The sequence below is a fragment of the Ursus arctos genome, unplaced genomic scaffold (assembly GCF_023065955.2).
Source record: "Ursus arctos isolate Adak ecotype North America unplaced genomic scaffold, UrsArc2.0 scaffold_30, whole genome shotgun sequence".
Taxonomy (NCBI): Eukaryota; Metazoa; Chordata; class Mammalia; order Carnivora; family Ursidae; genus Ursus; species Ursus arctos.
The window spans coordinates 5,117,666-5,141,329 of NW_026622986.1; the positions used below are offsets into that span (position 1 = coordinate 5,117,666).

At 38.0% G+C, this 23,664-nt stretch overlaps 1 protein-coding gene across 28 annotated transcripts in view; it reads left to right on the plus strand.

The window, feature by feature from the left end:
• The window catches only part of PARD3 (par-3 family cell polarity regulator), a 634,782-nt gene that overhangs the window by 353,981 nt on the left and 257,137 nt on the right, over positions 1 to 23,664 (plus strand). For all 28 annotated transcript variants that reach the window (XM_026483463.4, XM_026483458.4, XM_026483464.4 and 25 more), the window contains 4 exons: positions 3,821 to 3,912; positions 6,407 to 6,490; positions 21,625 to 21,750; positions 22,811 to 23,196. In XM_026483463.4, the coding sequence (XP_026339248.2) occupies positions 3,821 to 3,912; positions 6,407 to 6,490; positions 21,625 to 21,750; positions 22,811 to 23,196 (688 nt within the window). The remainder of the gene's footprint in view (positions 1 to 3,820; positions 3,913 to 6,406; positions 6,491 to 21,624; positions 21,751 to 22,810; positions 23,197 to 23,664) is intronic.

Below are 23,664 nucleotides of genomic sequence, written 5' to 3' on the forward strand. Positions count from 1 at the left end.
ACATAGAAATCCTCACTGAAAAATTTGTTTTAATATAGAAGGTATGACTCTGTTATCTGGTGGAATTTAATGTTACTTTAAAAGGCCTTGTTATGATAGAGCATTTTTTTTACTGATATTCCTAGTTTTAGTTTGCTAGCAATCACACAGGTCATACATTTGGCAGTGCTTAGATTAGGCTCTGTTGTTGGAAGATAATTCTCCGTCGTTCTCTTCCATTTTTGTATGCCTTGAGAGCAGAGGCCTTTGTTGTGGACTGTCCCTGCAAGGATTTATGTACAGCAAACAGCCTTGGAAGACGGATCCGGTGTCTCCCTCCATAGCAGCGGGCAGACATGCTGCCGCCTGCGTAAGGTATTTGGGTTCCCTAAGCTCAGGTTTATTCTGTGTGCACCAGCGTTCGTGGTTCTCTGCACATCACTTCGTAAGAATTTGAGCTGGAGAAAAGTGCATAACAGGGTGATACTTTGGCTCCTGCTGTAATAAACTGTCCTTTGTCTCTGACCCAGGGGTCTCATTTTTTCTGCTAGCATCCACGAAGCTATGCAAGCTAAGTTAGGAGCCTTCGAGTGGGATAAAAATCATAGACTCTTCATGGTTCTTTTTTTTTTTTTTTCTTAAAGATTTTATTTATTCATTTGTCAGAGAGAGAGTGCATGCACACACAAGCAGAGAGGGTGATAGGCAGAGGGAGAAGCAGGGTCCCCGCTGAGCAAGGAGCCCAATGCTGGACTCTGTCCCAGGATCTTGGGATCATAACCTGAGCTGAAGGCAGACGCTTAACCTGCTGAGCCACCCAGGCATCCCTCTTCATAGTTCTTGACCTTCGTTTTTCCTCTGAAAATTTCCTCACCCAGCAACCCATAGTGTTTTCCTCCTTGTGCCATTTATTTCATTGTATACGGCATTTAGTTGTTTATATTTTTAAATGTGTGTTCTCATTTCAAAGACATTTTACAATGAAGGTACTTTGTATATAGCAAAATGCAACAAATCAGGTTTTATGAATGTTTCCAAATGTAGATTTTGTATTTAATCGAGTAGATAATATATTTAATATTAAGTTGCCTTGTAAGGCATAAAGTATGAACGGATGAATATATACTCTTAAAATATAATTGTGTAACATTACCTTAAATCGTTTATCTGCAGTATGTTTTATATGTCATGCATTATTTATTTCTCTTTTCAGTACCAGCTACCGTTTACTGGGCAATGACTCTTTGTTGGACACCATGTTATGCTTGTGATACGGATTATCTTCTCCCTCTCAGTAGTCCTAGGAAGATAGTTTTATTGTTTGTATTTTGCAGAGGAAGGGATAGAAATATAGAAGGCATATATAACTTGCCTAAGGATATAAAATTGGCAAATGGTAGAGTTGGTGCTCACACCCAAGTCTGTTTAATTCTTGAACCTGAGCTCTGCTATAAAATGGAGAGAAAGGAAAAGATAAAAAGTGTATTTTCTCACCTGGAAGTTTTTAACATTGTGTAGTTTAAATTAATATTTTAGGCCTTCAGTATTGATATGACATAAATAAAAGCCAAGTTTCATTTTCTGTGTCTATAATGGAATTCAGTATCTAACTTGTGCTGAAAGTAGCTATGTTCAGTCACAGCGTGTTAAAAGTACAAGACAACAAAATAAAGCAACACCGGAGCTGGTACTTACCCGTCCAGAAGTTGGGGAATTTTAAGTTGTGGTTCCCACAACAATGGTAGCTCAGCCCCGGGGCAGCGAATGTCGCGATCTGAGCCGAACACCATATGCAGCTGCATGAAATAGCCCTCTGCCCGATCTTGGGGCCTGATAATGGCCGCTGGGGGAGCAGCGAATGTGTAAATTATCAGTGGCTGTTGTATCACTGTCGCTTGGGGCATTTCCTTTATGTGGCCGTTTCCTAGTACAACTTAGGTGTTTTGCTGGTTATGCATCATGGTGGCATTTCAGTGGTGCTTAAATTATTAATGAATCCTGAAATGAAATGCTTTTAACTTGAAAGATTATTTTTATGTTTTCCATCTGATTTATAAACAATCACTTTGCTCTCCCTCCTACCCCCCTGCCCATGGAAAAGCTTTAATTCAGGAGCTCTTGTTTACATTTAAAGTGTGGTCCTTAGGCAGGTTCAAGATGCTGGTTAACCTTTGAAATGTATTGTGTGCTTGTGCTTAAAAGAGACAGATGACTAAGAGGTGCATGTCAGAGCCTCTTAAATCATAGGATCATCAGTCTTCAAGTCCCTTCACTTCATGCAGTGCACTGCCATTGAGGACACATGGAACCTGTTTGCAACTCATAGAAAAACTTGGTGCATTCACCTTCTTATTTCGGTGGCTTCTCAGGGGAATTGCCAATTGGGTGTTATCAACTGCTCTGTGTTGCCTTAATATTGCTTGAAGATTTTAAAATATTGCTTAACACTGTGTTGAACCTACGACCTTTGTTTATCATTTTGTTGACCGATGTCTTTGTTGATGTCATATACATTTCTACTATGAGTCTCTCATACGTGATTAAAAATATAAAATTTTTCTCTAACGGTAGACTTCTATATAGGTGGTTCAGTAAATTCACATAGAAAATCACTGTTACCAAATTTATATAGTAGAAAGGATAGACCTCACGAATTATATGTTTATATGAGTTATACATACATACTTCCAAGAAACAGATTAAATAAATTTTATTTATGTGTATTTGGAAACTTATTATCCCAAAGAGTTCTAGGGAAGATCTTGTTTTTATTAGCAAAATTATTATAGAGGATCTACTGGGTACTAGACACTGCGGATCCGAGGTGAAGCCCACCGAGCCTCTTAGCGAGTCTCATTGGAGGTTCCAGGTCTTTTCTAAATATTCTCATTTGGTTAAAAAGACCTTTGGTATCAGTCAGTCATGTTTATTATTCAAATTATCCTGAGAAGCCAACTTCCCTGTGAACTCCGTAATGAAAAGACGGCGGCCAGGGTTATAACGTAAGGCATGGTCTTGAGTGGCATTTCATTTCTGTTTAGGAACCATCACATTTATTCCATCTGCAGTGTTCGTAGTGCCAGCACACTTACCCAGTTTCTACAACATGTTGGAACATAATGTTTTACAAAATACTGCCTTCATGAAAGGAGGGCTACAAAGTGGGGCTTGATTATTTTGCTGTTTGTGCCTCTGCCTATGCTTGGTCCTTCATAATAGGAGTAAACAGAAGCGGTTCTTTATGGCGAAGATCTTAATGCCTTCATAGGTACCTGTCAATAACCAGTCAGCTGGCTTAGGGTAACTTTGTGTGAAATCTCAGAGGATGATGGATTTGAGTCTAGGATGGTACTTACCGCAAGCTCAGTCTGACAAGCTGATTTAGTAGGAACTGAGGAACATTGAAGATTTTGCTGGTTGTTAAGGTTTTTAATGGCCTCAACTGTTTGGGTTAGTAAAAATTTTAAACGTGTATCACCTGTACCCTGTACGTTTGTTTATCAACATAACATTGTGGTAGTGTATAATTATTCCTGAAAACATACATCAAAAAGTGAAATACAAATGACAAGAAAGTTCACATAAGTAGAAGTTCTTTCCTTATCGCCATGGTGTCTCGTCCCCCTCCTGGGGTACGCCAACTCAGGAGACTGTGGCCTGAAAATACAGCTTGGCACATACACATACCCATCTTACCATGAAAGCTGATCCCCCTAGAGGAAGGACCTAGTTCACGTGGTCAGAATGCCTACTAAACTCCAGTTTTATCCAATTTCCTTTCACATTACGGAAGTAAACCTAACACAGAGTATACTTCTCTTCTTTGTGCATGTGTCTCTAGGATGAGGATGGGACCGAAGAAGACAATAGTCGTGTTGAACCTGTTGGACATGCCGACACTGGTTTGGAGAACATACCCAGCTTTACTCTGGAGTAAGTTACTGATGGCTTTAACTAAATTTGTAATATACGTGTAGCATCACTGATAGCAGCAAGAATTCCAAAAGCATATGGCATGCGGAATGTTTGTGCTTAGTTAAAAACATGCCTTGCGTTGGCTTGTTTCCCAAAGAGCATCTTTCATCTATTGAGTTAACTACCTAATGTAAGAAGTATAGCATGGAAATTCACACGTATCTGTCCTGGTTTCATGCCTTGGCAAATACTATTAAATGATAATATAAAATAGTATTTGATTGAAAATGTGTGTCATGTTACCAGCACTGTAACTTTCACATTGCTTTCTATGTCAGTGTTTTGGTCCTTTGTTTGTTTTTCAACTTTGCTAAATTTAAAAAAAGTGTAGATATACTTTGCTTGAAAAACCAGTTGGGTCATGTAAGCATTAGACATTTTAGTATATATATTTTTTGATTTGAAGAAATGGACTCTCTGAAGATATTTGTTGAAAAATTAGAGTCAGGGGTTAGGGCCCTTAAACATGAGTTTACGTATAAAAGGACAAAGAAAACTTCACTATATTATCACAACTTTACAATTATCTTAAGTATTGGCATGTTTAAGTGGAAGGTGTTCTCAGAACTTCTTCCCTTGGTCGTTTAGACTTGGAGGGCAATCATTCTGAAGTTTTGTTTGACTTTGGGTCAAAGTGGAGGGGGCCTACATCTTAGCATCTAAACTCTTCATTCTGTCTTTTCTTTGTCTTCCAAGGGAAGTCTCTCAGAACTTTCTCAGTGAGACTAAACAGAGTCTAGAATCGAGTTATGTTTAGATAGACAGCAACCAACACTCTCTATCACAGTTAAGAATTACTTGCTATGTCCTAGTTCTTTTTAGAAAGAAGGTGGATTAAAATACATTTATTAAAGTCACCATACTGTTTTCAGTTGACAAACTAATCATTAAATGGATGCTGAAATGATATGTAACAGTATCTAAAATAAGAAGTTGTGAAATTCTATGAAAATATAAAAAAATAATTCATTTAAATAGCATTACTTCAGTAAATATTTTGGCAGTTTGGCAGAATTTTAATTTTTTCCTAGTTAGCATATGTGATTACATCTATGCACATATTCTTAATTTTGTTTTGATTTGTTTGATATCACTGTCTTTAATTTTCTTTTAGTCTTTGTATTACATAACGAGGACATTAATAGTATCTAGGGTAACTAGGTTTTCATTTAAGAAATATCGTGGAATAACTGGCATTTCCATTATATAAAAACTAAACTGCGATCTTTGTCAAATCCATTGGTAATCTTTATAGTTGCTTCAACTAGATACTTAATTGAAATACTATTTTTAAAAATTGATTGTCAGGTAAGACCTGTTTAGATTTCTTTTTTTTTTTTTTTAAAGATTTTATTTATTTATTCGACAGAGATAGAGACAGCCAGCGAGAGAGGGAACACAAGCAGGGGGAGTGGGAGAGGAAGAAGCAGGCTCATAGCGGAGGAGCCTGATGTGGGGCTCGATCCCAGAACGCTGGGATCACGCCCTGAGCCGAAGGCAGACGCTTAACCGCTGTGCCACCCAGGCGCCCCATGACCTGTTTAGACTTCTGTGCACTACGCACACACACACACACACACACACACACGGAAAAAATCTATAAAGAAAATGAAATCTCATTTAAAAGATTTATAAAATTTACATTCTCCAAATTACACCAGTTTTCATTAAACTCAGACTTATTAATAGTAAAGTACTTTCATTATGTAATAGAAGTAACTTCGTGTTACTTATATCTCTCTTCATGACTAAATTTAAGGTTCAGTTACAAACACTTACAGAAATTAGTTGATTTTTAGCAGGTGTCTATTGGCTTTGAGGAATGAGTTTCTTTCCCGGCATTGTGGTACACTTACCGAAGTTTAGGACTTTGAATTGTTGTGGAACAATGTGGGAGGTAAAGACAGCTGGATCACACCTGGCCTGTCACCTACAGAGGCAAAACAGAAGCTTTGACCTCATTGGATTATTGGAAGGATGGACAATGTGACCTACGCAGGAGCACTTTGTAAATTTTAAAGTACTCTGCAGCCAAAACACCTTTCTTCATTTAATCTTCGTTGTCCTTGAAATAAGTACTGGAATGGAAATTTTTCAGTGGAAGTCTAGAGATTTGACTTACAAAACGTGTACTTGTATTACACATAAAAGAGTATGGTCCGAGAAAAATGGTTCTGTGTCATTTTAATGTAGTTATTTCCGATGATTGCTCTCTCTCCATGCCATCAGACTAGTGTTCAGGTATGTAGTGTTTACTGTTGCTCTCATCACCACGCTTATCCTCCAAGAATGTGTATGTGGACGCGTGTGTGCTTGGTGAGATTTTCGTTTTGTTCTCTTTTGTTGTTTATGGCGTGTCTGTGTTGTAGCAGTTTTTTTTGTTCTGTTTTGTTTCGGTTTTGGTTTGTTTACAGTACCTGTTCACGCTCCCTCATTCATCATTGTCTCACAGTGATATGGTAAAGCTCGTACGCGTCCCCAACGATGGAGGGCCTCTGGGAATCCATGTAGTGCCTTTCAGTGCTCGAGGCGGCAGGTAACGTATCCTGGAGGTTTTTAATTGAATCATAATGTTGAGTGTTTTATCTTCATTTATGCTCAGATACAGAGTGGTGTTGATTTAGCATATGCTTAATAGGAACGTTTTCGTTTGGGGCCAACTGCTCCTTCGTTCATACGTATACATCATAATCACAGAAAGCACTTACGCTGATGAAGAAATCAAGCATTTAAATGATTCTAATAATGTTATTGGTCACCACACGTCCCTGCAAACACTTTACTTGCCGTATATTGATGAAACATTTTAGAGTCAGAACTCCAGCTGAATTTGCAAAATTAAGGGAGAGCTTAAAGCACTTTTCTGGAAAAATTTATCCAGTAAAAATGATCTGGATAATTAGGTAATGATCATTTTAAATTCGTTTTTAGGTTTATTTAGTTCTTAAATTTTTGTAAGATTTTTATGATTATGTTTGAAAGTTTTAGAAGTTAAATAAGCTATCGACTTATTTCCTGCCATGTCGTCTGTGGTTCCTTCTCTTCAATCTCTACACACTCAGATGTCAGAATTTTGTACCATTAATGACTTCATTACTTTCTAGAATGTGTATCTTTAAAAACTTCAAATGTTATATGAGTTTCTTTTATTCTGCTGCTGCTTTCTGTGAAAAAACTATTGGGTTTATTAAAAATTTTGTTTTTATATCTTTAAATACTGTGAATTGATTTTGTTCAACTAATGGTTGAAGCATCTCTGACAGTAGCCAGTGAAACGCTCGCATCCTTGTCCTGGAGGAGTGAGCTGTTAAGTGGCTGAAGTTTGTGTCCTCTCTTCAATCCCCATCCAGTAATTACCCAGTGAAATATACTTATGAACTACTCGGCTTCTTATTTTGAACTTCTTCTTTCTTTTATTGTTATTATTATTATTATTATTATTTTTACTTCCTTTACACTGGGAGAAGAAAGGGGAAAGCGGCCTTAGACCACTGACTGAGAATGTAAGACATAGTTTACACTCTTGCCCACGAATTACAAACATCTAGTATATTGTAAGAAACAGATGGGCTGTCAGTGATTAAGTGTGTGATTAAATTATTTAATTTTGTTCGTGGAGTGTTTGAGCAATTGTGCTGCCTTCCCTGGTGAATGCTCCTAATGGTGGTGACTCCAGGTTTTACCTCTTTGGTAAAGCACATACTTTATGGAATGTCTGGAAGCTGAAACTTTGATTTACCTAGAACTCTGCTGGAGTAAGAGGCTTTGACAGTTAGTGTTACATAACAAGCTGTGAAATTCACCTTGAATTTTGAGGTGGTGTTATAGTCACAGGGCTGTGACTGCTTTCCCTTTTTTCCTCCTTCTCTTTGTTTATTTTTAAACTCCAGAGAAGCTTTGAAATTTCTTCAAGGTACTTTCATTTAAACACGCTTAGTTCTTTTTCAGAATGGCCTTTGCTTTATTTCCTTTAAGGAATACAATTTTAAATGATCTCAAAAGTTACATCTTTTTTCATATGTTTCATGAGTAGAAAAAAACGATAAGGTAAAGTGCATGGATTATAGCTTCCAAATATTAGTGTACCTTTATCTCCCTTTGCGATACAACTTTTCACAAATGAGATTTAATTGTGTATGCACCAGCTCTGAACCGGTATTTCATTTTTTGTTATTACTGAAGTATAATTGATGTACAATATTACGTTAGTTTCAGATGTTCAACATGGTGATTTGACGTTTGTATATATTGTGAAATGATCACCATAGTAAGTCTAGTTACCATGTGTCACCAAAGTTAATAATATTATTATCTGTACTCCCTGTGTTGCACATTACATCCCCATGACTTATTTATTTTATAACTGGAATTTTGTTCCTCTTGATCCCCTTCACCCATTTGAACCCCTGCCCCCCAAACTCCCTCTCCTACGGCAACTACCAGTCTGTTTTCTATGAGTCTGGTTTTGCTTTGTTTTGTTTGTTCATCTGTTTTGTGTTTTAGATTCAACATATAAGTGAAATCATGTGGTATTTGTCTTTCCCTGTTTGACGTATTTCACTTACCTTAATAACTTCAAGGTCCACCCATGTCGTCACAAATGGCAAGATTTTATTCTTTTCTGTGGCTGAGTGGTGTCCATTGTAGATCTGTGCCACGTATTTATCCAGTCATCTATGGATGGACACTTGGATTGCTTCCATAGCTTGGCTATTGTAAATAGCTGAAATTAAGAGTCGGATACTCAACTGACTGTGTCACCCAGGCACCCCCTCCCCCGCCATTTGTTTATTTTTACTTTTGTTGTTCTTGCCTGTAGAGTCAGATAAAGTGTGTGTGTGTATTTGTGTCTATATACACACACACACACACACACAGACATCACTAAGACCGATATCAAGGAGCTTACCACCTGTGTTTTCTTCTTGGATTTTTATGGCTTCAGGTCTTACATTCAACTCTTTAATCCATTTTTAGTTAAATTTTGCATATGCTTTAAGACAGTGGTCTAGTTTCATTCTTTTCATTCTTTTGCATGTAGCTGTCCAGTTTTCCCAACACCATTTGTTGACAAGACTGTCTTTTCCCCTTAACCAACTGTGCCACCCGGGCTCCCCTAGCTTTAACTCTTGACGTTTATTTACGACATGTCTTGGTGTTGATCTTTCTGGGTCATCTCATTTGGGACTTTCTGTGCTTCCTGGACCTTGATATCTTTTTCCTTCTCCAGGTTAGGGAAGTTTTCAGCCATTATTTCTTCAGATAAGTTTTCTGCCCCCTTCTTTCTTTCTTCTCCTTCTGGGATTTGTATAATATGAGTGTAGTATGTTTGATATTTTCCCACAGATCCTTAAATCCATCCCCATTGAAATTATTTGTTGATCTTTTTCGGTTCTGTTTGGGTGATTCCCACTACCCTTTCAGGTCACGGATCGTTTTTCTGTGTCATCTAGCCTTGTGTTGGTTCCATCCAGTGTATTTTTCACAGCAGTTATTGTATTCTTCTGCTCTGTGACTTGCATTTGGTACTTTCTTACATTTTTCTGTCTCCTTGTTGACGTTCTCGGTGTGTTCACCCACTTTCTTCTGACTTTAGGTAGCATCTTCATGACCATCGCTTTGAAGTTTTTCTCAGATAAATTATCTCTGTTTCATTGAGGATTTTTTCTGGGAATTTATTTTGTGCTTTCAGTTGGAACCTGTTCCTCTGTTTCCTCATTTTACTTGACTCTCTGTTTGTTTCTGTGCGTTATGTGAAACAGCTATATCTCCCTGTCTTGGGGAGTGGCTCTGTGTAGGAGATGAACCTTAACATTTAACCTTAGCCTTGTACTTCGTTGTCTCTTGAGCTGTCGCTGCAATTCTTTCAGTTCTGTGGAGTCCAGAATTCTAATCCTCCCCACCCCACCTGAGGCTGGTGCTCAGGAACCATCCCCTGTGTGCACTATACCTGCCTGTTCAACCATGGCAGGGTTGCACGAGCAGCTAAGGGTGCAAGGCATGGGCCTGCTCACCTGCTGCACCTGGAGGTGCTGGCAGTGGGAGAAGGGGCTACTTTCCCGTAGCTGTTAGTTGGCTAGAGTGAGGTACAAAAAATGGTGCCCGCAATACTATCACTGGCAAAGTAGAAGTAACCTGTAAAAATGGCATCTGCCAGCATTCTGACCCTGGAGAGAAGACCAGCAGACTTCTACCCCTCTGGTAGATGCTTTAAGTTTAGCAAGTGAAATTCCTTCACCTATGGTCTAGACATTTTTCATACTGCTGCTTTTTGAGCCGGGTCCTGTGTGTGAGCCCCTTGAGAGGGAAATATTTGTTCTTGATAGCTCTGTGGTCCTCCTTAATGTAATTCCCGTTAGCTTTCAAAGCCAGACATTTTGGGGGTTCCTTGCTCTCGTGCAGGCCCGGAGGGTTGTGGTAGCTCGCGTGGAGTACAAACCCCTTGCTCCTCAGGGAGAAGCTGTGTGTATGTATTGATTCATGTATGTATATCTTGATTTATATTTGTGTCGTGTTTTAAGATTTTTCCCAATTGTGGATCACTTTGCTGGGGGGTTTTGGCAAGAGCACATCTCTGTGTGGTCTTTTCATCCTTTCCTGTGGGATAGCTATTCAGCTGGTTCTCAAGTGCTTTTCTGATGGAACGGTTCCATATGTAGCTGACTGCGTGTTGTGTCTTTGGGAGGACATGAGTTCGGGATCTTCCTACACTGCCCTCTTGAACCACTTTCTGCCCTCCCATTTAAATGAGACTTAACCAGTGTCTCAATTACAAGCATGTCATTTTCTGTCATTTATTACACATTTCCTCCCTCGATGTGAGAGGATATTAGGATAAAACAAATAGATGAAAAGCCTGGAGCAAAAGGAGAATAAGATAGAAAAGTAAATGTGGTATGGATTAATTCAATGGAAGCAATTTCACAGAATCCAGCAGGCACTGGTTACCATGGTGTTTAGAGATACAGAACACATTGGAGTAGACAAGTATCCCTTTGCAGAACTCCGAGTTGTTTTATAACTGAATCATTTTTAAATCGCTGTTGATTTGGCATTTAAAGAAGAAAATCTTGTGTAGCTTTCTTATATAAGGGACAAAGAGATTAAGAAAAGCAGGTTCTTTAGTCAACTCTTTTCAGGCATTACCAGTTTTCATATTGGGAAAGAACAGAAATATTTGGTTTTTTCCCTCAGTATTTGTATTGCATTTTTAAACTTCTGCATGGACTTGATAGTAATGGTTCTTCAGAGTTAGGTTGTTCTTGGGAGAGAAAAAACAGGTAGCTGTTCCGAAACATAGAAATCCGTCTTGAGGAGGCAGACACACCCATGGTCCTTGTTCTCAGAAATGCTTACAGGTAGATTCTTCTCATTCAGGCAGAAACCTTCCCAAGCGTTTACCGTCTGATGATTCCTGTGTTAGGTGCTAGGAAACAAAGATGAACAGGACATAGTCTTTCTCTAGAGATTTGCAGTAAAGATGGAGTGATGGCCAAGAAATCACACAATTGTAATTACGTGATAAATGTTGATATGTAATAGGTACTCTGTGAGTTGATAGAGGAAGAATTGTCTGAATTATGTAACTGAAGCTGGCTTGTTGCAGAAGATGATTTTGAATGTGATGACAGCTTATAAAGGGAGCTACCCCAGCTCCGTGGTGGCTGCAAGGGCGAATTAAGCCATGGAGTATAGCAGAAAGGAAGAAATTAAGTGGAACTCGTGAAGAAATTGCATATATATCTAGTGGGAATAAAAGAATACATATTCATGGGATGTAGGTTGAAATTTCCAAGAATAACTTCTCTTGTACAAAATTCCAATCATACTTGGGCCTTCTCAATTTTGGAGATAGGACTAATTGAATAACACTTACTGAATACTTATTTTTGTAAAAGTGACCCATATATGTCAGTGTTGCTTTCTGATTTGGACTTCAAAGTCAAAAATTCTAAGGAACAGTGTGGGATGTGAATTATATATCATAAAGAGAAGACACACAATGCAGGATGTCTCGAATACAAATATAATTCTGGAAAATAGGAAGAAACGTGAAGTCAATGTTAGAGAAATTCTTAAAGCCACTTAAGTATTATTATGGCCTGAGGGATAATGAAATTTGTTGAATAAGGATCTTGCTGGGCCTACTTAAAAAGACTATTTTCTGGAGTAAAGTCGGATGGTCTTTTTGATTGGAGGCATCAATGACAGTTGGCATATGGTTGCTCATCCCCCAACCAGTGCCTCAGTACCTAGACGTAGAGACAAACAGATGCCTAGAAAAGACAATGTTATCTTCCCCTTGATGCTATCTTTCTTTTTTTCTAAGTTTTTGTTTTTAAATTCCAGTTAGTTACAGTATAATATTAGTTTTAGGTATATAATATAGTGATTCAGCACTTCCATATATCACCTGGTGCCCTCCTTCATCCCCATCAGCTATTTGACCCGTTCCCTACCCATCTATTCTCTGGGAACCATCAGTTTGTTCTCTGTAGTTAAGAGTCTGTTTCCTGGTTTCCTTCTCTCTCTTCTTCTTCTTTTTTTTTCTCTTTGCACATTTTTTTTCTCTCCTAAATTCCACATATGAGTGACATCATATGGCATGTCTTTCTCTGACTGACTTACTTTGCTTAACATTATGTGCTCTAACTCCATCCGTGTCATTGCAAATGACAAGATTTCATTCCTTTTTATGGCTGAGTAATAGTCCAGTGTGTGTGTGTGTGTGTGTGTGTATTTATAAACCACATCTTTATCCATTCATCAGTCTATGGACACTTGGGCAGTTTCCACAATTTGGCTATTGTAGATAATGCTGCTGTAAATATTGGGATGCATGTATCTCTTTGAATTAGTATTCTTGTATTCTTTGGGTAAATAACTACCAGTGTAATTGTTGGATCGTAGGGTAGTTCTATTTTTAACCTTCTGAGAAACCTTCAGACTGTTTTCCAGAGTGGCTGCACCAGTTTGCTTTCCCACCAATGAATCCAGGAAGGTTCCCTTTTCTTCACATCCTTGCCAACACCTGTTGTTTCTTGTGTTGTTGATTTTAGCCATTCTGACAGGGGTGAGGTGATATCTCATTATAGTTTTGATCAGTTTTTCCCTGATGATGAGTGATGTTGAACATATTTTCATGTGTCTGTTGGCCATCTGGATGTCTTCTTTGGAAAAATGTCTATTCATGTCTTCTGCCCATTTTTAATTGCATTATTCTTTTTTTGGGTGTTGAATTTTGTAAGGTCTTTATATATTTTGGATGCTAATCCTTTATCAGATATGTCATTTGCAAATATCTTCTCTCATTCCATAGGTTGCCTTGTAGTTTGGTTGATTGTTTCCTTTGCTGTGATGCTGTTTTACTTTAGTCATCATCTTGTGTGTATTTCAGAAATGAAGTTAACTGATTCCCATCCAGAACTCTTTATTCAGTTTCATCACCTTGAAATCAGTTTTCACCTCACACATATAATTTGATTTCCTTCTGATGTAAATGTCAAACATAGCCTTCTTATTTAAATCACAAATGCTACTACTTTCAGGAAGGTTATTCCAAAAAATTGTCATTTCCTTTGGTAGAGAAACTGTGTTTTGTATTTTTTATATTTCTAGGACTTAGCCCATAGGTATTGGTCAGTAAAGCTTACTCAGTAAAAGTGTGAATGAACGTATGACTATCCACATGAGCTATGGCATTACTATGTTAAATTTAGATAAATACATATCCTGGTTTGATAGTTGATAATGAGTTTTTCTGAGGCTTTATAATTATGTAATGTAATGTTAGGTATTTAAAAAGCAAGATAAAAATGTATACTGTAGGCATTGGGTTTATGAAATTATAAGATGTAAATTTGGTTTTAAGAGACTTTAAAAGTCCAGTTGAAAAATGTGTATATAAAAAAATCCATGCCATGTGTCGAAAGAACTGCATGCACGAGTGCCATAGGGACTTAGCAGAAGTATGGAATATTGTGTGCTGTCGTGTACCCTCAGTGGAGCAATAGAGCTTGATCTATTCTTTAAGGAAATATAGGAGTTACACAAGTGACATTCTGGAATGATATTCTTTCCCAGGAAGAGACTCTATGAAAGGAAGATGCCACATACCCATGTGCATGATTTGGTAAGAAATAATGAGTCAAGGATTTGGAATAGAATTTATTATAAGATAGAGCTGGAGAGATTGTTACAAAGCACTTTATCAGTGACCGATGAGATTTCATTCAGTAAATAATGGAGAAATTGTTAAAGATTTTTAAGAAATATGACTGTATTTTTAAAAAAATAATAGTTACTCTTTTACCTGGACTCCACAGTATAACTTACAGTGGATATTATATCTCTGTTCCCCTGTGGAAACCAGTATGGATAAAACATCTTTTTCTTCTTCTTCTTCTTCTTCTTCTTCTTCTTCTTCTTCTTCTTCTTCTTCTTCTTTTTTTAAGATTTTATTTATTTATTTGAGAGAGAGAGAGATAGTGACAGCACAAGCAGGGAGGAGAAGAAGAAGTGGGCTCCCAGCCGAGCGGGGAGCCTGATGCGGGACTCAATCCCAGGACCCTGAGATCATGACCTGAGCCAAAGGCAGACACTTCACCGACTGAGCCACCCAGGCATCCCAAAGCATATTATTCTTAATAAAGTGCAGTCTGTTTCTCTGCGTCTTTTCTGTAATGGACATTTCCCATTTATATACATTCTTCTTTATTCTTAGATCTATGGTCTTTGGAGTGTTCTTTCACAGTACTTTTCCTTATGCAAATAGTAGTTATAGGCTTGTGTTTCTTTTATCCAGCAAGTTTTTTGTTTGTTTTTATTTTTTTTTAAAGATCTTGTATCTACCAGGCAGTATTCTTGTTTCTGTGCATATAGCAGATCAGGGCTTGGCAAACCCTTTACGGGGTCAGATATTCGATATTGTTGCCTTGTGGGTCACCGAGCGTCACCGAGCTTCTATTGCAAGTACGCAGTTCTGTCATTGTAGCATGAAAGCAAGCAACTGTAAGCAATGTATAGCGAAGTGAGTGTGGCTGTGTTCCAGCGAAGCTGCATTTATAAAAATAGGTGGCAGGCTGAATGTTGGCTCGTGGGCTGTAATTTGCCAGCCTTGCTCTAGAGAACCAAACATAAAAATGTCTGTCATCATGGAGTTTCTAGTCTAGTACTTTTGGTATCTAAAATCCCTTCTTCTCTGTTTCCTATTCATAATATTTGTGGGGATGGGGCGAGTCGAAAATTTCATTGTCACTTGTAAGAAAGTCCTTCTGTTGTAATTGTATATTTTTTCCTACCAACACGTATCCCTAAATCTCAGGAGTTCCCAAAAGAAGGCAAATTAGAAAAACAAACTCATTTAACATCCTCCGATTGATAGTAAGTATTCACAGAACTCTTCTTCCTATATCTGATTGTCAATCATGAGAACTTAGGAAAAATCCTAAGTCTTTAATTGGGAAAGCAAGCCCTGGAAAGGGAGGGTCTGGGTGTGTGTGTGTGTTTCTAGCTTTCTGCTAATGGCTCATGCTGGCTGTGCCTTATTAATCCCATCTCAGCTCACTTTCTGTAGATGAAGATGTTTATCTTCAACTTAATATTTAGAGTATCCGGTGCAGAGTCAACACTACAGTTTGTCAGTTGCCATAAAAAAGTTTCTTTTCATGACTTCTTCCCCTTGACTTTTTGCCTTATAATACATTAAAAAGTTAATTATCTTTCCAGAATTTTTTGTTACAAAGGTCGTGTTACCTTTCTGTCAGTCATTGACTAACTGGACTATGTTATCTTCATGTTATTGGCAGAGTAGTTGTTCAGAACAGTTCAAGTTTAAGACCAGGGATCTCTGGGACAGAACCCAGTTCTGTCTTTTGGTAGCGTGTAGCCTGAGCAACTTAGCTCTACTTAGCCTCAGTCTTCCCATCCAGGGGATGGGCACTCCTATGGCTTTGTATGGCCCAAATAGGAAAATACATGTGATTACAACGTAGCAACATTTAACAAAGTACTTGGCAGTGACAGCTAATAAGAATTGTATTTTATCTTCCATTTATCTTCCTGTTATGTACCTTATAATTCCCTCCATGTTGCTTGTTGTTCTGGTTGTTAGATAGGTGCTGATTAGTCTATATAAGAGTGGAAATGATTATTTTTTTCTTCTGTTTTGACTCTGAGATGAGAATTTATCACTGTCATAAATTCAGGATTCGCAAAAACAGCTGACCCTGGGACAACATGGGTTTGAACTGTGTGGGTCCACTTGTAAATGGATTTTTCTCCTATAATACAGTAAAGTACTATAAATGTTTTTTGTCTTTCTTACGATTTTCTTGTTGACATTCTCTTTTCCTCAGCTTACTTTAAGAATACAGTATACAGTACACAGAAATGCAAAGTATGTGTTAATTGACGTATGTTATCGGCAACGGTAGGCTATTAGTAGTTAAATTTTTGGAAAGTCAAAAAGTTATATGCAGATTTTTTACTGCACTGGGGTCAGCAGCCCTAACTGCATTGTTCAAGGGTCAGCTGTATATACTGGTTTAGTTAGTTGAGTGTATATATTGAGGAAGGATTATAGCCAGTTTGAATTTCATGGAGCTAGTTCATTTCAGATCATTGCAGAGCTTTGAAGTTATCATTTTTAAGAATAAATATGCTCTTTGAGTATTCAATTTTAATTTACTTCTGAGAAAACACAATTTAACTCTATCAACTGATCTGTAGCCTTTTGTCTGAAAGTTTTCAGTTGTGCATTCTTAGCTGTAGACTGTTTTAATAAAGGACTATATAAATACATTTGCTTTAGACAGAAAAATGTAGCTTACATTGAGATAAATCTTGATTCTTTCAATGTAGAAGTATGATGCCTGTCATTTCTGCCTTAAGGTGAAGGACTTCTCAATTTTTATTTACCTTTCTTTTGTTCTTTATCTCATCTATTAAAGATTTTAAAAACTTAAGATTTTTTTTTTTTTTAAACCTGGGACTTGTTTGAGCTTTCTTTTGTTTGTGTCTGCTCTAATGGTGACTGTGGTTCTCAGGATCACGTGTGGGTAATTGCTGGCCCCTCGTGTTTAGTGTTCTGTGAAGTGAGAGGGCCTTGCTGATGGGATCCCATTCTGCCCACTTCTTCGCTGCCTTCACGGCAGTGGGGGTGTTTATACTGTGTCAGCTTTTATTAAGATGAATTATGATCATTTCCATACAGCTGGGTGGCAGTTGTGGGAGTTTACGTTATCAAAGCAAAACTCAGACTTGCTTAGCCAATTTAGATGTCAATAAAACATTTGTTACTTATTTTCAGTTTTATCATTGGTTGTAATTTATACTTAGAATTGAAAATGTTAACATGTATGACTGAGTTTGTTTTAATTAAGTGTATAATTAGGCTAATGAACCTTGTAAAAATGTAGTGGTGCAGTCCTTAATATAATCTAAGCAGTTAAATTTCTAATTATACATCCAAAATCATGTACAAAGATGCAGCATTTCAATGGCTTGCTTTCTGTGACTGTATTCTTCTTCTTTGTCCCTCCTCCCCTTTTTGGTAAGGAACATTGCTCAAAGCCATGAGAGAGGGCTTAAAGAAATATGTGTAGATTTGCATATTTTTATTGTAGGAAAATATTCAGAAGTGAGAATTGTACATATATAGTATTTTTTCTCTAAATTTTGAAAAAATATAGGAAGTAGTAGAAATGGGGTAGGCTTGGGGATGTTTCAGATTTAACAGAGAAAAAATCTGTGTGCTCTAAAAGTGTATGTGCCAAGAAGGTTCTGTTTTTACACTCCCAGACCCTCCAGACATATCTTCATATATCTGCCCCGCCACATTAATAAATGCACCGATGTCCTTTGTCCTGTGTCTGTCAGCACAGCTCATTCGGGGAGTTCTGCTCCTGGACTGTTCCACTCGCAGAGCTCACCCCACTACCTCTTTTCCCTCTTCCTCTTCATAGTTTCTGCAAAGTGACTCCTTCTTCTTATGGAAAATGGTTGCCCCTGATAAGGAATTCTGGTACTAACTTCCTAGAAGAAAAACTAGTCTCTATCCCAGCACACAGACATGCCAAAATGTTTGGGACTTCATTATCTTCAATTATGTCTCTAATAAGTGTTCTAGGGACCACAACACCATAGGCGGTCAGATCTTTATTACTCCAGAACAAGTACTAGTTGCTGGTTGAATTTGCTAAATACATACCTAAAATTTATTTTTAGTTATACTGTCTGAGATGGCTTTAAATTGCATGTGGTAGGTTTCTATGTGGAGTGTGGGAATCTGTCTGCTTGCACTCACCTTTTTCAGGAAGATGAAAGTGTTATAACTTCCCGTTGATTTCCCTTCAGAGGGTACTTTTCATTCTCAGCCTCGCTGTTATGTTATCAGTTCAATTTTCTTGTGAAGTTTTTTTGATAGTTCATTCCCATTCCTTTTGTAATCATTTTCACCTAGTGAAGCAAATGAGATAATTTTGCAGATTGTACCACTTTACTTTTAAATTAATCCATTCTTTTTGAGAGAATGATTCTAATAGTGTGGTCAAGTACTTAGAAATCAGCAGGCTACTAACTTATCCTTAATTCAGTCTGTTCCCTTGATTCCCTGATCACTTGCTGTGTTACTCAGGGTGAAATTCTTCCACCCCACCCCCGCCCCCAATCAGTTCTCTAGTCCCCAGCACTGAGAAAAAGGACTCCAAGATTTTTGCATCTATTTTAACAACTTTGGATTCTAAAAGCCTCATTTAATAAACTTCTGTTTATGCTGCATGTAAATGCGATGGTGTATTTATTTATGATTTGTAACATTTTTCACTGGGTATTAGGATTACTGATGAATTAGGCAATATAGGAGGACTTATTCAGAAAGACAAGCCATTGAATAAATGGAGCATGCCATGCCTTTTTACTTTGGATTATTATTCTAGAATGATTCCTGGGGGTGGGGGTGGGGAGTGGATTATAAAAGAAAAATGGTTATCTAGATGAATATAAATCCATAGACCTATTCATCTGAAAAATATTGATGCTGCTTGTAGAATTAAATTACATATTTCCAAGTTGTGTTATTTCAAACAGTGATAAATGCCGAAAGGATCTATCTGGGGTAAATTTGTAAATTCAAACAAATTTTCAGTACTAGTTAAGTGCTCAGTAATTTTCATTAAAATAGTTTGTCTCTGACTCCCTCTCTCTCTCTATATATATGTATGTATATCTATCTCTCTAGAAGTATTCTGTGGGCTATTTTAGAATACATAAAATATTTCAGAATACATAAAAGCATAATCATTATTCATCACTTTAGATTGCCGGGTATTGTAACCTTCCTGAGAAACCGCTCATGATTTCACCAGTTTCAAACTAATTACTTAACTGGAGTGACTCTTGGTGAGGCTTCCTTTTCCTGCACAGGGAATGCGTGCTCTCTGAGAAAGTGCTCTCGGTCCGTAGATATAGCTTGTAGCAACAGGTGTGGCACCACGTGTATGCTTGCTTCTGAGTGTGCGTGGGTGGCCGAGTCATCGTTTCCTTTAACATGGTTCTTTTACATGGTTGCTTCGATGGTGAAGTGGCCAAATGCCTTCTAGTTCTGATCCTGTCAATCACTGTGATTTAATTTGCCTTCTCAAATTATTTCCCCGCATTCAACAGAATCCTAGATGTATCTTAATAATTTGATTCCTCTCATGGCACATAGAAACACACTTACCCAATAGGGAAGAGCAGGGAGACAGATCGTGGCATGATGACATTTTAACAGTAACTTAATTATCGGTGGCGTATTGTGTATGATCGATCGCTTTCTTCCAAACAGGACTCAGACGGTTAGGTTGCTCATGCGCTCTGTTGGTGTATTTTGCTCTTACCTTTGAGCTGAGAGGATTTTTATATTTGTTGAATTCCAGTAACTGGTAGTGAGTAACCAAAAATTACCTACGTGATAATGTTTTTGTCAGTCACTAAGATTTTTAGACTCATACTAGTAGGTACTAATCCTCAAACGGTGTAATTACAAAAGGTGATTTAAATACTATCTCCTCTGATTATTTTTGCAACTTGATGGACCTGACCTTAGTAAAACGTGCTGTACTATACTTAATGGTAAAAATTAAAATGAAGTTAAAGAATGACTCTATTCATGAAAGAAACAAATTTGAGCTGCAAAACAACAAGTGGGAAAGGACCCTTGCTTTCAAGTCAGTTTATTCCAGTTCAGTCATATATTTGGTATAAATAACATCTTCATGAGAAAAAGGATCCGAATCTAGATTTCCTTTCGCTCATATTCTATTTTGCAAAAAGTTTGTTAGAAACATGAGACTTGTTCGCCTCGGCTAAACGCGCTCCAGTTTTCATTCGTCAAGACCTTGCTACTAGTTAGGAGCTCGATCGTGCATTGCCGAATCCCAGCTTCTCTATCTCTCAGGAGTTTACAGTGCACTAGGGGAGGGAAGATGTGTATCTAAGTACCAGTTACAGGGGAGCGGGATAAATGGCCACAGAGCAAATACCAATTACTGTAAGCGTTTAAAAGAGGAAGCTGTCTATTTGGGTATCTTTTTATTGGAAAGCCTATATAGGGCATGGCAAATTCTATTGGAAGATAGAGATCTCTATCTCTATCTGGGCTATTGGAAATATCTTTAATTTTGACAGGATTCTAAATTTGAGTATCTATATGGATATTGTCTCTAAATATTAGGATTATGAAAGAAAATCGAAGCTTTGGACAGGCCCAAAATCGGTTCATAAAAATTTTTAACGTGATCATCATATAGAATTTATGTTAGTAGCCATAAGGTCAGTCACAGCACCAGAACTAGGTAAACATTCCTGTTTCTTGTACTGTGGTCCCATAATGTTTGCCACTTGTCCCAGGGTATCTAGAATGTTCTTTCTCTCATTCATACCATTAGTATTCGAGTACTAGTAAAGTACGCTGGTTATTTTTGCTTTTTTATCTCCTTATCGGTCTCTAAAAGTTCATTCGGGCTCTTCTTTCAACCTGCAGTTTGAGCCACACATTGATGAGGTTTGAACCATTGACATTTGACCCTGTCACTGGCTTTCTCCTATTTGTCTTCACATGGGAATAATGGCAACAAATTTTTTACTTTTGGGAGACCTGACAAGTTTTGAAATTCAGAATATTAGGCACCATCAAATGCAGATGCCGAGAACGGCAACGTTCCTATTTTTCTTCGCCAATGCATAGTGCGCGAGGTTAACCTTTCCTGGTTACCGGCACTCTCGCGGGGGGACGGGGTTCCGGCAGCCGTGTTCCAGCTGGCTTAAAACAGAACACCGAGAGCTATCCACAAATACACGCTCAGCTGTGCTCCACACCGCGGTATCCACTGAACCATCATCGGGCGAGCTCTGTGTGAAGCAGTTCTGAGCAGAGAAGTACACGGCGTGTTTCAAAAACATGATCCTGACACCCAGAAACAACTTCTATTATTGAAAGGCTCCATTTCTGTACTTCACTTGTACTGTTGTGCTTTTTGTGTTGGTGTTATTTTCAAATGTATTAATAACGATTTAATGCACTCCTTTATCAGGAAGTCTTTGTAAATATAATACCAGCATTAAAGCAGGAGGGCATTGTGCATGGTAGAAATATTACATGTGTAATGATTTGCATTCTTAATGTTCCAGAACCCTGGGGTTATTAGTAAAACGATTGGAGAAAGGTGGTAAAGCTGAACAAGAAAACCTTTTTCATGAGAATGATTGCATTGTCAGGATTAATGATGGCGACCTTCGAAATAGAAGATTTGAACAGTAAGTGGGAGTCGGCTTTCGGCATGAGAGAGTGCGGTCCATTGAAATGCTTCAAACAACGTGTCTGTCTCTGTCTTTATAGTAGAGAGGAGTATTTTCTGTCATTATCTAGCTTTTAAAAATTTAATCAAACTCCAGGTAATTACTACCATTAGACTATATTTCAAAATGCCCTCCGACTGACAGAGCACTTCTTAAAATATTATGGGCCCAATTTAGACTTCACAATTTTGCTACTTCCTCACCTTTTGGAAAATTTGCCAGCGTGCTAGGTTTTATTACACTTTAACCCACATTTCCAACTTTGTTGTGTGTGATGACTCCCCGTATAAATAAGCAGAGAAAAGCTCCTTTGAACCACAGTGTGGTCTACTCTCATTTTCTTTGTCCTGTTTCAAGTCCTTATTCAATTGCAAAGATAAGAGTTGTCCAATGCCTATCAAACAAGGCAAGAGTGAGCAGAAATCAAAAGGACTTTGTGTAGGATCTGAGTCGGGAACCAGCATGAGGGGGAGCAGTTTCTCGGGTTGGTCCTGGGGTAGCACTGGGACCAACACTCTTCACATTTTGAGTCCCTGAGGCCACCTTGGTGTTCTTGAGAATTTTGCATTCATGTTGCTGATAATGGGTAGTTGATTTCTATAGTTTTTGAAGTGTATTTATTTCTTCAAAAACTCAAGTGGTCCCATGTAATAAAATGTACTTTTTAAACATATTGGATAATGTTGTGGAGAGAAGATTGTTTGCAATTATAATACCTCTGTCGTGCTTAGAACTATTATTTAATAATTTGTGATTGAGAGCACAGGATCTTATCTGTAGTTATAGATAATGTTGTCATTTTTAGTAAGAGAATGAGAAATTTATATTTGGAGAAACAGCGATGCTTCTACCTAGAGCTCGCGAACTTGATTGATAAATGGGATATTAGAATTTTGTTTTTCAGTTTCAACAAAGTCTGTCAGTTCTTGTTGCTTAATTAGTATACTTAATTAAGCTCATAATATCTTCTAGTCTGCCAGTCTTAATTTGCTAATTTTCCATTCCTTCTCAAACCCAGAGCACAGCATATGTTTCGCCAAGCCATGCGTACACCCACCATTTGGTTCCATGTGGTTCCGGCAGCAAATAAAGAGCAGTACGAACAACTATCCCAAAGTGAGAAGAACAGTTACTATCCAAGCCGCTTCAGTCCGGACAGCCAGTATATCGATAACAGGGGTGGGAATAGTGCAGGACTTTCGGCACTGCCGCGAGCCCCCAGATCGAACCACCCGCCCGAGCAGATAGACTCGCACCCCCGACTACTACCTCAGAGCACACACCCCTCCGGAAAACCGCCGTCAGCTCTGGCCCCGGCACCACAAAATGTATTTAGTACAAATGTAAGCAGTGGTTATAACACCAAAAAAATAGGCAAGAGGCTTAATATCCAGCTGAAGAAAGGTATGACCCACCTTGTTTTGTTTTATGGAATGTATTTTATTTTATTTTATTTTTGTTTTATTTTATTTTAAAGATTTTATATATTTGAGAGAGAAAGAGCACAGAGGGGGAGTAGGGGAGGGAGAAGCAGACTCCCCACGGAGCAGGGAGCCTGATGCGGGGCTGGATCCCAGGACTCCGGGATCTCGACCTGAGCTGAAGGCAGACCCTTAACTGACTGAGCCACCCAGGCGCCCCTATGGAATTTATTTTAAAAATCAAATCGATCATTCCATTATTACAGGAAAGAACTTATATAGTGACTTTAAAAAGTACTTAAAATTGTAGTTTGTATGCTTTACAGATTCATTTTGCTATATTAGAATTAAAATGTGAAGTTCAGAGAAAATTAGGCTCTAAAAATAACTTTCTGTGAACACGGTAGGACTTACTACTGTGGTAAAACTTTCTGGTAAGGGAGGAAATTGG